General features: G+C 38.6%; 1 protein-coding gene across 1 annotated transcript in view; it reads left to right on the plus strand.

Moving 5' to 3' along the window:
• The first annotated feature begins 1,205 nt into the window (after window positions 1–1,205).
• ABCB5 (ATP binding cassette subfamily B member 5) overlaps window positions 1,206–14,173 on the plus strand; it is a 169,803-nt gene continuing 156,835 nt past the window's right edge. The window contains exons 1-10 of the mRNA XM_018576330.1: window positions 1,206–1,259; window positions 1,804–1,948; window positions 3,196–3,259; window positions 5,348–5,539; window positions 6,536–6,707; window positions 6,788–6,912; window positions 9,734–9,911; window positions 12,088–12,201; window positions 13,174–13,284; window positions 13,408–13,533. Of these exons, the coding sequence (XP_018431832.1) occupies window positions 1,239–1,259; window positions 1,804–1,948; window positions 3,196–3,259; window positions 5,348–5,539; window positions 6,536–6,707; window positions 6,788–6,912; window positions 9,734–9,911; window positions 12,088–12,201; window positions 13,174–13,284; window positions 13,408–13,533 (1,248 nt within the window). The 5' untranslated portion in view covers window positions 1,206–1,238. The remainder of the gene's footprint in view (window positions 1,260–1,803; window positions 1,949–3,195; window positions 3,260–5,347; window positions 5,540–6,535; window positions 6,708–6,787; window positions 6,913–9,733; window positions 9,912–12,087; window positions 12,202–13,173; window positions 13,285–13,407; window positions 13,534–14,173) is intronic.

The following is a 14,173-nucleotide window of genomic DNA, read 5'->3' on the forward strand; positions in this document are numbered from 1 at the left end:
ACGTTATGTGCCCAAAAAATGAGGTCAGCTGCCTCCTGAATATACCGAGTGACCAGGTTTTTCCATCAATGGATTTTTTCTTTCCTGATGGAACGGGAATATTCCAAGATGACAATGCCAGGATTCATCAAGCTCAAATTGTGAAAGTGTGGTTCAGGGGGCATGAGACATCATTTTCACACATGGATTGGCCAACACAGAGTCCAGACCTTACCCCATTGAGAATCTTTTGGATGTACTGGAGAAGACTTTACGCAGTGGTCCAACTCTCCCATCATCACAATAACATCTTGGTGAAATAATGGAAATAAATGTTGTGACATTGCATATGTTTACCGAAACGATACCACAGGAATGCGTGCCATAATCCAAGCTAAAGACAGCCCAATGAAGTATTACAGAGTGTGACTTTTTACACTCACAGGCAGTGTACTTAACACTAAAGCAGAAGACCAACATGTTGATTAGTTCTTGTAGTACATCGCAGTGAGAATAAATAATCTAATCTAGGGGAATAACTTTTTAGAAAGGTCCCAGTTACTATGTACTATGTACGATATGTAAACCCTAACAGTGAACAGTGAACATACTTTGCTCCCTTTTGTCCTGTAAAATATATAACTGAAAGTGTTTTGTATCTGTTCAATAAGTGCAACAAAATGATTTGTTAATCCTGCTGGAAGTCTTGTGAGCTGATAACTTCCTGTGCTCTCTACATTTGCTGACTTACCGGTATTATTTAGCATTGTTCCCCGTTCTCCCTATGGTCTATGGAATACCTCCCCTGTGGAGATGAGTAGAGGGGGGAGGGTTGCATAGTCCTAAAATACTTCCTGTCCTATTGTTACAGTGCTTACTCAGTGTACTGTGCCAGTGAAGGAGCAGTGTTTTCACACTAGAACAGGAAGTGTGTTACTAGCAGGATCACCAGGTGGAAATAACGAGAAAAAAAAAAAAGCAAAAATGCAGCTGCCATATTTAAAGTCTGGTAAAACTAAAATATATTACGTTTTGGGGTTTAGATACACTTTAATACTATTTCTTACTAACAAATACATACAGGAACACACATGATAGTTATGCGTTATTCATTTAATTACATTTGAATGTGACAACTATCAAAATACTTCTATGTGGTTATATGTCATAGCACATGCTGGTTTTTATGTTTATGATCATCTATTTTGTCTTTTTCTATTAGAGATTCAAAGTTGTCTTGTAGAAAGTCTCCCAAGCAAATGGTGGGATTCTTGGAACTGGTGAGCATGTCTTATGTATTAACTAACCCCCCGGCAACCCCCTGGATGCAAACAATTAACAGTTAGAATGCATCTTTACAGATTAATCTCCCATGTGCTTCCACTGGTGTGGATCTACACTTGTGTCTGCAGCCAGTAAAAAGTTGAGTACAGGTCACAAAAGGAACACAGGTCTGCAACTCTGCTAAGATGTATTTCTAAAGTGTAATTTCAGAAGATAACACAGTTTTCTTAGAAGAAAACACATACTAAAAAAACTATTCACAGACCCATCTTTTTTTTTCAAGTGGAATGTAATGTAATACTAAACTATGGCCACTGGATGGAGCTGATGAGCATAAGAAATAAAACGCTTTTTCCTATGCTCATCAGCTTCATCTAGTGGCCATTATGCAGTATCACGTTACATTACATTTGACCTAAAAAGAAAATATACTAAGAATGTTCGTTTTTGTCTCTATGCACACAGAACAAACATTCACAGAGATGAGATCAGAGATTGTTAATATTTGTCCTCTTACACTTACTGTATACTGCTTTCCAGCTGTGTTATGCAGATGCCTTTGATATCTTCCTCATGGTTATCGGCCTTATCTGTGCTGCAGCCAATGGCACAGGTCTGCCTATTCTCATCATTGTATTTGGAGAGATGACAGACAGCTTTGTCCTGAGTGGTTTAAATGTTAATGGTAAGTGGAAGTACGTTTATACAGTGGAAATAACAGTTTATGGACTGCAAGGGAATCCAAAATACAGTCTAGTGGTTCCTGGTGGAGCTGATAAGCATGCAGTCATTACAGCATAGGAGAAATGTGACACTATCATAAGTTAAAGGAGAACTATGAGGTGAGTGCTTTTCACTCACCTCATAGTTCTAGCCGACCTGTGACAATGAGACTGTCACAGGTTGGCTCAGTAGATCGGGAGGTGAGCGAACACATACCGGCGTTTGCTCACCTCTCGATCCTGTCACGGCTCTCTGCCGTGACAGGGGAGGGGCTGGATTCCCCCCATCCCCGCTCCGATCCGCCAGCGCTGACTGGCGGAACGGACGGGGGAGGGTGCGGGTACAGCTGGCTTTGCCTCTAGATAGGCAGAGCCAGCTGTCAGTCACGCAGCTGGGCGGATCCAGACATAATTGTCGGGATCCGCTTCAGCTGCGGCATCTTAGTATACCGCGAGGAGGACCCTAGTTTGTGTCCTCCCGGTACCCTAAGGAGAACTATGGGGAAAAGCCTTAACCCCATAGTTCTCCTTTAAAGTGACACTAAACTCAGGAGCTAAAACTTAAAAATACATTCAAGTACCTTAAGTATTAGCAAAACATTTATCCTATTTGTGTATCACTCAGCTGTAGATCCTTAAATCGCCAACGAGCAAAAACAATGATTACGCCAAACATGCTACATATCACTGCGAATGTGGGAGTGTGAGGAATAATTTTAGGGCCATCAATCCCTGATAACACTAAACTGATGAGCAGTAAAAGCTTTTAAAGTGTCACCTATGGCCAATTTTAGGCATGGTAGTTTTTTACGATTTCCCGGGCGTGCGCAATTTTAAAGCTTGACATGTGTGGTGTCTATTTAACTGACGTGACCCCGTCTTTTATATTTTACCAAAAACTTGGGTACTGATAAATGTTTTATAACATAACTTAGGGAAAACAAGTTTTTTTTCAATATTTTGGGAACTTTTTTCATTAGATTGTAAAAAATAAAAACCCCAGTGGTGATTAAATACCACCAAAAGAAAACTCTATCTGTCTCCAAACATGGTATAAAATTCATTTCAGTACAGCGTTGCATGACGGAATAAACATCAGTCAAAGTACCGCAGCGCTGAATATTGAAAAATGGCCTGGACAGGAAGGGGGTTTAACACCCCGTTCAGCAAATGGTTAAGAATTGCTTGTGATGTAAATTATTTCTTGCAGTTTCAGTGAATAATTCCGGTTGTTTGGAACTCGTGAACATTGATATAGAAGAAGAAATGACTAGGTAAGAAACAGTGCAATACTTCATTACAGTATTCAACTGCATTTATTAATTATCAGCATTTTAAAATTCCAAAGTTCTCCAAAACTTGATACAAATATGAAAAACAATAGGAACAAGAAGAGCAAGTCATTTGTATATTTTCTATTTTAAGGGGTTTAGGAAAGGAGTAGTGAATGTTCACTTAGCTTAGTGAATAGGCCGAAGCTGCGTTCAAATCAATCAAGTCATGTGCACAAAAAAACCCATCAGGTCCATCAGCAGAGGGCGGGTACAATGCTAGTTTACTATTGGCTATTGCAAATTGAAATAGCCAATAGTAATGTCCCAATGCTTTTCAATGGGAAAATTTTTTTTTTTTTCTATTCTGACATCGCTCGCATCAGAATAAAGAAGAAAAGACACAGCGGTGTTTCTCTCCATGGCGGCCAGGAGCGGGAGGCTCCTAGAGCGCCCGGGAGAGTTTTTTTTTCTTTTTTTTTTTTATGACGGAATAAATGTCAGTCAAAGTACCGCAGCGCTGAATACTGAAAAATGGCCTGGATGGGAAGGGGGTTTAACACCGCGGATGTCAACTGGTTAAGAATAGCCCGAACAGCAGTGAGTAGCCTGCCGGAGGTTCGCTCAGCCGAACCAGATGTTGGCTCGGCTGAGTCGAACTCTTTCTGCACTTCGACCCGAAGCCATACGAAGCAAGCCGATGTACGGCTAATTTCAGCCGATGTACGGCTGAAATTAGCCGTACCAGCCTGAAGTGAATAGCCGAACAGTGTTCGGCTCACTTCACTTCAGATCGGTCATTCACTCGGCTGCCCTCGGCAGCTTTGTGAATAGACCCCATAGTGGGATAAAGGTGTAGGTTGCCATTGCTGACTCCCTTCTGAAAATGCTAGTTCACTGGTGCCCTCTGGCTTTAGCTCTTTTTTGACTCACAAACCCTAAACAAATAGTAAGTGAAATGAATCAGAACTCCTGAAAGTCTTTCTTGTTTCACGTTAGTGACACAACAAAGCATTGAAGGTGTTGCAGCAGCTTGAAAGTATCTAGAATTGTTAGAAGAAGTGGTCAGCAGTGACCTCTACTTTAGTGAGAGACCTCCATTTTTTTGGTGCAGGTATACCTTAAACCCTTGGTTCTCAACTTGTGGGTCGTGACCCAAAAGTGGGTCGCGACCCCTTGTTCAGTGGGTCACCGCATACCTTCCACTTTTCTAGGTGAGAGGGTCCTCAGCCCGCCCCTAGCAAAGCACTGTCAGTTCCAAGCAGCGATCCAACAAAATGCTGCCCAGCGCCGAGTGTCAGCTTGAGGTGGGGTGGGATGGGGCTATGGCCGCGAGGGAACTCCATCCATACATTCATTGCTCACAGCTCCAACATGTCCTATAGAGGTGCCTGGACCAGAGTGATGTCACATTCTGGGTCCTGGGACCTCTACAGGGCACGCAAGGGAGCTGTACAAGCAATGCCCATATGGATGGAGCTCTGTCACAGGATCCAGTCCAGTTATCGTAAAGGTAGGGAGACTGGGTGGACCTTAAAAAAAATTAAAACATTTTTGGAGTGTGTATGTGTGTGTGGGATTGTGTCTGTGGTTGTGTATCTATGTCAGTGTTTTTGAGGGCCCATTCACACTGGTACAGTGCGTCAATCGCATAGTATCATGCGATTACCACTGTACCACGCAATCGCACCTACCGTGCAGTGGTGCGGTACCCTAATGCCTTGCATTCCATTGCAGTGTGACTTGGGTCGCGACTTAATGACCAAGGACAAATGTGGGTCCTGAGGTTACACAGGTTGAGAACCACTGCTTTAAACAATTCAGTTACAGCAAATATTACGTATTTCAACATATGCCTGTCTGTATTAAAATATGTGAAAGGACAGCTGATGATGTGAAAAAACATTCTGCTTGAAACATAATATGGTTTGAATGGCAGTATTATATTACTGCTTTTTGTTTTACTCTAAAACATTTTCAGTCAATTTATATTCTTTAACATACCCTTGGAGTGAAGAAAGAGAAAGCAAATGTTGTGTTCATAAAATAATCTTGAAAACATTTCCTCAATACTTTTTTTTTCATTTTCAGGTTTTCCTATTACTATGTGGGGTTAGGATGTGCTGTTTTTGCATTAAGTGTTTTCCAGATTTGGACATTTTTGGTGTCTGCTGCTCGCCAAATTTTGAGAATTCGGCAGAGGTTTTTCAGAGCTGTTCTTCATCAAGACATGTCTTGGTTTGATTCCATCCAGATTGGGACCTTGAACTCTAGACTTACCGAGTAAGCAGTTCTACATATTTAATATATAAAGATTAATCAAAAGCTAGCAATAGTGTATTATGATAGGAGCCCAGGGGCCTACAGCTTTAAGTGGATCTAGACCTTTCCTATTCACATTCCACAATCCAAATGCAGTCCATAAAAAAAGAAAACCAACATGCAAAATTAGGAATGCTGCAATTAATGTGGGGATATGCTTTTGTAATTTATAAGCAAAGAGGTGCTGTATTTTTTAAAAGAACGTGCCATGTAATATGGTGGAGGAGGGGATGATGAGAGCAGGCCAGGGACAACAGAAGACTTTTACCAAAATAGGGATGGCACACAGATGCAAGCTCAAGAGGAGCTAAAGTCAATAGTAGGAGCATCTGTGTCCTCATGAGTAGATTTCACTTAACTTTCCCTCTAAGTGAGGGGAATTACCCCCTTATGCAGTTGTCACAAGAACAACTGTCCCAAGTGGAAGACCTCACCTTACCACTTGTTCTGGGGACAACTCTTAAACAGACATCCCAACCTACAAAAACTAATTTCAGGGAGGTGCCCTCTCCATCCGCAGGATGGAAAATTATGGCTGATAGAAGGAGAGAATCAGGAGATAGCATAGGAGCTAATGCTTCCTCTGCTATCTGCTCTGCTTTTTGTCTTCTTACAGCGGCCATCTTCAGAATAAAAAAACAGATCGCAGGGGATCCCGCAAAAGTTTACTCTGCTAGATAGAGCAGAGTAAACCTTCCTATGGTTCTCACACGGGCGTCAGGGAGTCGCTATTGTAGAGACTCCCGGAAAGTCCCAGAAAGTTGGGATGTCGGTTTAAATTTTGGATTTTCCCTAATTTTCTGAAAATGTTCACCAGGGCAAATAGAGAAGTGAATCTCCCCAGTAGGGACACAGGCAGCAATAAAAACCTCTATTCAAAACAAAAACGAAAAAATCTGTAAACCTTTAAATCAGAGTTTTGAGGCCTTTGCTTACACAGTTATTTCCTATTTCTAGTGACATCAATACCATCCATGAAGGTTTGGCTGATAAGATGTGTATATTTGTGCAGTTTCTGAGTACATTTTTATCTGGCATCATCATTGGATTTCTGCATGGTTGGAAGCTAACATTGGTCATCTTGTCAGTCAGTCCACTGCTTGGCGTGTCAGCAGCAATCTGGACCAAGGTATGTGTGTATATAACCCGATTCTTGTTTTTATCTTTTCCATGTGTTTGATGTATTTCTATTTTCCTATTTCTCTCCAGCTGATTGCATCATTTACATCGAAGGAGTTACATGCTTACGCCAAGGCCGGTGCAGTAGCAGAGGAGATTCTGACAACTATACGGACAGTCATTGCTTTTAATGGGCAACAAAAAGCTATAGATAAGTATGTTAAGTATGTATATTGTACTATGTGCTTATTTCCCTGCCTGGACTTGTTGCTATCTATATTTAATCTTGGGTGGAGAGTGGTGGCTCAAATCACCTGTGATATTCAGAGGGACATCCGCTCTTAGGGGCCCATTCCCACTTCTCTGTTTATGTTATGCACGTTGATGTGTATTGTTAACGCATTGTGCATGAGTTTTGGGGGATATCCCACTATTTCGTATTGGCCATCCACACTGTAAACTGACCCTTCAAAGTCCCTCAATGCATAGATGTGAATATATATGCTCTCTGGTATGCTGCGTTAAAAAAATCTGATATGTTTTTTGGAACATGCACACACATTGAGAATCTATAAAAAATGAATGGAATCATGCAATGTGCATCCATGCAACAAAAAACTTGTATCAGTGGAAATGAGCATGGAACAGTGGAAATGGGACCTTAATTTACAACAAGTTACTGCAAAATAAGGAAAACCGTTAAAGACTGAATGTACAGTCTATCCAAAACTATGTTTTTAATGTTCCGGGTGAGATGCCCTTACAATGACCAGATTGGTGCAGTTGGTGCAAACAAAAGACACATATAACAAACCGTTGAGTAATTCAACCCTAAAACTGATAACAACACAGTTCAACATGTATAACTAATAATCCATCTTTAGAATGTATATGACATTTTAATTTTACAAATACATATTTTTTGTAGTGTGCACATGTGTCACAGAGCAGTATGGCTTTTCTAAGGATTGAGCACAGCAGAAGCTGTTTACTTTTTGGCTTTCTCCTTCTGATTAAAAACTCAGCATTGCCCCTTCTGAGCAGAGCAGACAGAAAGAGGTGAAGAAGAGATGAGTCACTTCTCATTCATTTGTGTGTCTAAACTTGAGCTTGAGCTATAGAGCTCCATTAACCATATGCTTTTTTAGGCAGAACAGCGGTTAGGAATAGCCATGCATGGTAAATAATCATATACAATATTTCATATTTATAAAAAAAGTATATATTTCACATATGAATCAACTAAACAAAGAAAGGCATAGGCCCAATGCCCAAATAAAACGTGCAGCATATAGGTTTATTTGCCATAACTTAATAGATGAGGTGTGCACTGGAACTACAGTCACCATAGAGTTTTCAATTACAATGACTATCATGGCAATGCTTGTTAAAGTGTATTTAAACCCAGCAACAGATATTTAATATATTACAGCTTACCATTCCTGGTGGGTGCATTTGTTTTCTTTTTTTTCTAGGCTTTTTCCGCTTTATTTTCACATGGTGATCCTGCCAGTCACAAACTTTATGTTCTATGGCAGCCTTTCTCAACCAGGGCTACTGATGCAAAGGGTGACTCTGATGTGAAGGGAGGAAATTTTGGTTTAAGGGGGCATGCCAATGTATAGGGGGAAACACACTTTTTTGTGTGTTTTTATGCATTTTTATAATAAGTGCTATCCTTGTTGCACTCCTTACCGATAGGTCCCTTGTAGTGGGGGGGTGCTCGCAATGACTGCGGATGGCGCCACGAATGTCAGCAAAATTGTAGAAATGTCACCAGTCCTTTTAGGATAGCAAAAGCTTCATTTATTAAAGTTTTTTTCTCATATGACCAACAAGCGCTTTCGGGACTAAAGCCTGATGAAGGGACCCTGTGCGGTCCCGAAAGCGCTTGTTGGTCATATGACAAAAAAACTTCAATAAATGAAGCTTTTGCTATCCTAAAAGGACTGGTGTGCTGGTGACATTTCTACAATTTTTATGCATTTTTATGCCCCCCTTAAAATATATTACATTTTAAACTGGGATGCCTCGAGATTTTGCTTACTTTTAAAGGGTGCCCTGACTGACAAAAGGCTGAAAAGTGCTGTTCTAGGGTGACAAGGCTATCTCACTGTCCTATATGGATGATGAAGTGTTGTCACTCTCGGGCAGGACTAAAATAACCCACTCATCTTCTGCATACCATAGAGGAGTGTGGTTCTGTAGTCCTCAGAAATAGCTGTATTTCTGTAAAGATCAAGTGGTATTTTTTGCTCCTATTTAACAGATATAACAAAACACTTTCGATTCAAACAAAGGGAAAACCATCACTCCAAAATTCCCTGGATCAACTAGCTGCACGATCTCTCTCCAGGTGCTGGTATGTGAGGCTCACTGCTGCATTGAATAGCTCCACATTAAAGATTCAACCGCACTATGTATAAATCTTCACCAAATTAAAAGTTTCATTTACAACTTGTATCACAAAGTGTTATGGTGATTGTAAATAAAACTTAGAATTTGGTGAAGATTCATACAGAGTGCGGTTGGATCTTTAATGTGGAAAACACTTTCAATCATAGATTTAACAGACCAAATAAGAAAATAAGAGAAGGTCATCGTTAGGGTTCACATATACTTCACCTTAAAAGAGAACTATGGGGTAAGTGTTTTTCCTCATAGTTCTCTTTAGGGTCACAGGAGGACATATACTAATGTTATGGTGATTGTAAATAAAACTTTGAATTTGGTGAAGATTCATACAGAGCGTGGTTGAATCTTTAATGTGGAAAAAACTGACTGACAGTCGCTCCTCACTGCAGGGAGACCATCAGCAAGTGAGCAGATCGGCAGCATGTTTCTGCTCACGTCCTGATCAATAGAGCTGACCTGTGACACCTTCTATGTCACAGGTCAGCTCTATGTATAAGGATGAGTGGATCACTCACCTCATAGTTCTCCTTTAATGCCTACACTGCAACAAAACAGCCACACTTGGAAAAGGATCACAATCAACAGTCTGTATGCAGACTCCTAAATTCCCTTCTATCCTAGGTATGATGCCAACTTGATTGATGCAAGAAATGTTGGAATAAAAAAGTCTGTAACCTTAAATGTGTCAATGGGCCTGTCACAGTTTCTCATATTTGGAGCATATGCCCTGGCATTTTGGTACGGAACAAGACTGACAGTGGAGGAACCCGAAAATTACAGCATTGGCAAAGTATTAATTGTAAGTATGATTTATTAACTAAATTGTTACTGTTTGTTGGGTTACAGAAGGTGGCACTTTTTTATTTTGCCATTGCAAAATAAAGTCAATGAGATTTTAAAGGACCACTTTCATGTGGCAGAGTTTCACTACAGTTTGGATGATGAGGGTTGACAGGAGCCCTGACCCAGCACTGAGGACTCTGTCCTGTGTATTTGGACAGGTGGGGTAATTTAGGGCCCTTAAGGTCTTCGCTTTCTAGAGGAGCACAGACTTTTTACTTTGTGAAGTTGTTTTTCACTTAGCATAGTGAATAGGGTGAAGCTGTGCTCCCTTCAGTTTATCCAATCATGTACAAGCAAAAATCACTTTTTTTTATTTCACTTGTACATTTTTTGGGTATTCAAAGTGAACATTCTCTGTTCCTTTAGTAAATTAAGCCCCAAGTGTGAACTAAAGGTATATATAGATACGTCACATACATGTTAGATGCGCAGGAGTTGTGTTTAAAAAAGATTTATCTACAAACAAAACAGACCCGCATTGTGTAGCCAAAAATAGATGGGTGGTCATGCCACTAAATGACATATACAAAAATAACATACACAAAAAAAGATAGTAAATTAAACATCCTAGCAGGGCTTGAGTAATATAAATATAATCACTGGGAATCATGCATGGCACATTTCCAAGTGCAAGAAAAACTATTATTCTTTATATATAGATATATATCTATATATATCTATATATAAAGAATAATAGTTTTTCTTGCACTTGGAAATATATTTCATACTGAAAAATTCAATTAGTTCATAAATTGGTTGATTTGAAGAAGACCCCCAACATTTTGGTGCACTATTTTCTTCAATAAAACCCATAACAATGCAGTATTAGAAATATAAATATTTTCTGTAAATAAATCATTGCTATATATGATGTTTTTTCATCTGTAACTGCAAGGTACAAGCTCAAGCTCAAATTTGAAACCTGGTTTCTGGTTCTTGCCACACATCTTTTTTAGAATTTAATAACTATAAGAAAAATAAGTTCAAATGAAAGCGTGTGATCCTCCTCCACTCTAATGCTTTTTAAAGTGAACTTCTTATTAGAGAAGTATAGGCCGTAAGAACAACCAGAGAAAATATTGACGCTGACCTTGAGCTTAGCATATATGAATGGGTGAGAAACACAATTATTCATCAAGGACATCTTACCATGAGTACTTCACAGTTTTCTGAACACAAAAATGTAAAGAAAGGATGTGTATATATCTTCATATTTTACTTTATGCTAAGTAATAAGTGTCTTTGGTATGATGTATTAATACATAAATGTATTAAGAGGAAACTATAAGCAGTTTGTAAAGACGGTCAGTTTTCCATAAAGAAGATCTAATCAAGCTTACAGCTGATTCCATTGAAATGTACAGTTTGGGTGGAAATGCCTGTCTGTTTCTGATCCCTCCGAAGGTAAGATCACACACTTCCTAATTCATTCCTGCTGCTGATAACTTTGCTTGGAGGAATACAGTCTGTTGCAATGTGGTATAATGTATTCATAAAATGAATACAGATGAAGATCCTTTTTAGGAACAGTAATAAGTACTTCAAAGTAAGGGCAAATTGCTAAATCTCACTCAAGAGATTCCAGAAGTTAATGGGTGAACCAGTGGAGTACCATTTTAAATAGTAACATTTTCAGATTCCCATTTTGAGGCTAGATAAGTATACAGTAATCAAATACTGAAATTATGAAATTCTGCAATGTAAATCGTGCAAAATATATATCCAGTCTAAACGTGCCCATATTCATGAAATTACAGCCCAATCCATGGCTATATTATGTGTATAAGGCTGCTTCAGAAAGTCCTGTTCAATAGATTTTGGGGAAGAATGTTATTGGACAGGTCAAAAGGTATAATGTGGCTGCTATTGGTTTGTGAGGTGCTGGGACTGTTTTCTGAGTGAGAGCTGTGTCTTCCCACTGCACAGCTTAAACAGGAATGCTTATATGAATTGAGCATTGCACTTTGTAGCTGAAGCTGTGCCAGACAACATTTACTGTTCTGATATGGCCACCATAAGAAATATTTCATTATCTTATGACATGTACATAATTGTATTATGGTACATTTACTGTATATTGTATGACATCCAATATGACACATATGTTACATAGGATGCTTTTTTTCCACAAGGTATTCTTCTCAGTGTTGATCGGAACATTCACACTTGGACAAGTTTCTCCAAATTTAGAAAGTATTAGTAGTGCACGTGGAGCGGCTTTTGAGATATACAACATTATAAACAAGGTAACAGTAGGTTAAACCATTGCAGAATGGTGATACGCATATTAATTACTTTAGATTTTCTTGTTATCTATTGCTCAAAGGAAAAAAGAAACATTGTTATTCTTTATAAAATGCCAGTGTATTCTAAAAGCCTATGCAATCTGGCGATATCACAAAATATAAACACCAACCAAACCAACACATGAAGAGAAGGTCCTGTTGTTACAAACTTCCAACAAGGTCCTGTTGTTACAAACTTCCAATTTGATATACAAACTATTTGGATGGTCTCCTATATGTGAAATGGTTCTCTGGAGTTATGGGAGGTCTTTTCAACTATCTTGGACCTGTTCTTGTGCCCAAAATAGCTCCGCTTTGCCTCAATATTTTATTTTTCGACAGAAGAAACACAATGAAAAAAAGAAAAGAAAAAAGAAAGAGGCAATTCAAAAATAACAATCAAATACACAAACAAAAAAGACACAAAGAACACTAAATTAAATAAATGTAATTATCCTTATACACCTTCCAAATAATAAAATCTCTCCATTAAATAATTTTTTTTTTCTTTAATCAAATTTTTAAAAGTGTTTTTTTTTATTTTCTTTTCGTCACATCGATAGTGGCTCCTCTGAAAAAAGAAAGAGGCAATTCAAAAATAACAATCAAATACAGAAACAAAAAAGACACAAAGAACACTAAATTAAATAAACTTAACTATTATATATTGTGTGTATGGCTTCTAGTGATCCCCTCCTACTACTTGACCATGCTAATGTGGAAGAATCTGAAATGCAATTGTATGCTATACTGATTGTGCATCATGTGCTATTTTATTGTTTTATGTTACCTTGGAAAATTAATAAAATACTTTGAAAGATAAATTAAATAAACTTAATTGCCCTTATACACCTTCCAAATAATAAAATCTCTCACTTAAATACATTTCTTTTTCTTTAAACAGATTTTTAAAAGTGTTTTGTTTTTTTTCAGCCTCGTCACATCGATAGTAGCTCCTCTGAAGGGCACAAGCCAGACAAATTAACTGGACATATTGAGTTTAAAAATATTCACTTTGCTTACCCTAGCCGCCCAAATGTACAGGTATGACCCAGTTTATATTTATATTGCTTATCATATGAAAAACTGTAAAATAGTATGAAGTTACAGAAAAGTATAAAATAAAGCTATATTTGCCAATCCCTGCCTATATTACTTATTCTTTAGATCCTTACTGGTCTGGACCTTAAGATACCAGCTGGAAAGACTATGGCTCTGGTTGGCATGAGTGGCTGTGGGAAAAGCACAACTATTCAGTTATTACAAAGATTCTATGATCCACTAGAGGGGGAGGTATGACATGTCTTGTTATGGAATTTCACATTTCTCTTTTATGTGTATTTTAGAGCATGTAAAATAAAAATAGATGAGATGGCCTTTAAGACATTTGGGACAGTTTACAGTTGCAATGAGCTATACTTTGCTAAATTAAGCAGCATCTAAACATGGGTAAATGATTTAGGAAAATAATTTATTGCTCCACCACAGTTATTTTTTAAGGATAACTCTACTTTAAACACAGTTATCTTTTTAATCTGGACCCTCAGCAACCCTCCCCTGCCCCCCAAGTCTTCCACTTACTGTATCTGTCTATGTTCCATGGAGATGTTTGGCTGGTAGAAGCTAAACAGCCTTTTTAACAAAAGTCTCTTGGTCAGGATCTGTGGTTGTGCAGAAAATCTCCATTCATTCCTACAGGACCCTCAACAGTTGACGACCTTATCTTAGCAATGAATGAATGAATGAATGGAGGTTCTTCCGCACAAGATGCCAGCAAGAAGGATAGCTGTTTTAAAAGTACAGTTATCTATTAAATGTTGCATGTAGAGACTGTGAAATGTTTTAGCACAGGAAGAAATGAGGGGTTAATCTTAACTTGGAGAAAAGTAGTGACCTCACGTACAGCCTATGCTTAACATCTATGGAACTCCAC

Source organism: Nanorana parkeri, unplaced genomic scaffold, assembly GCF_000935625.1.
Source record: "Nanorana parkeri isolate BGI_ZX_2015 unplaced genomic scaffold, ASM93562v1 scaffold64, whole genome shotgun sequence".
Classification (NCBI taxonomy): Eukaryota; Metazoa; Chordata; class Amphibia; order Anura; family Dicroglossidae; genus Nanorana; species Nanorana parkeri.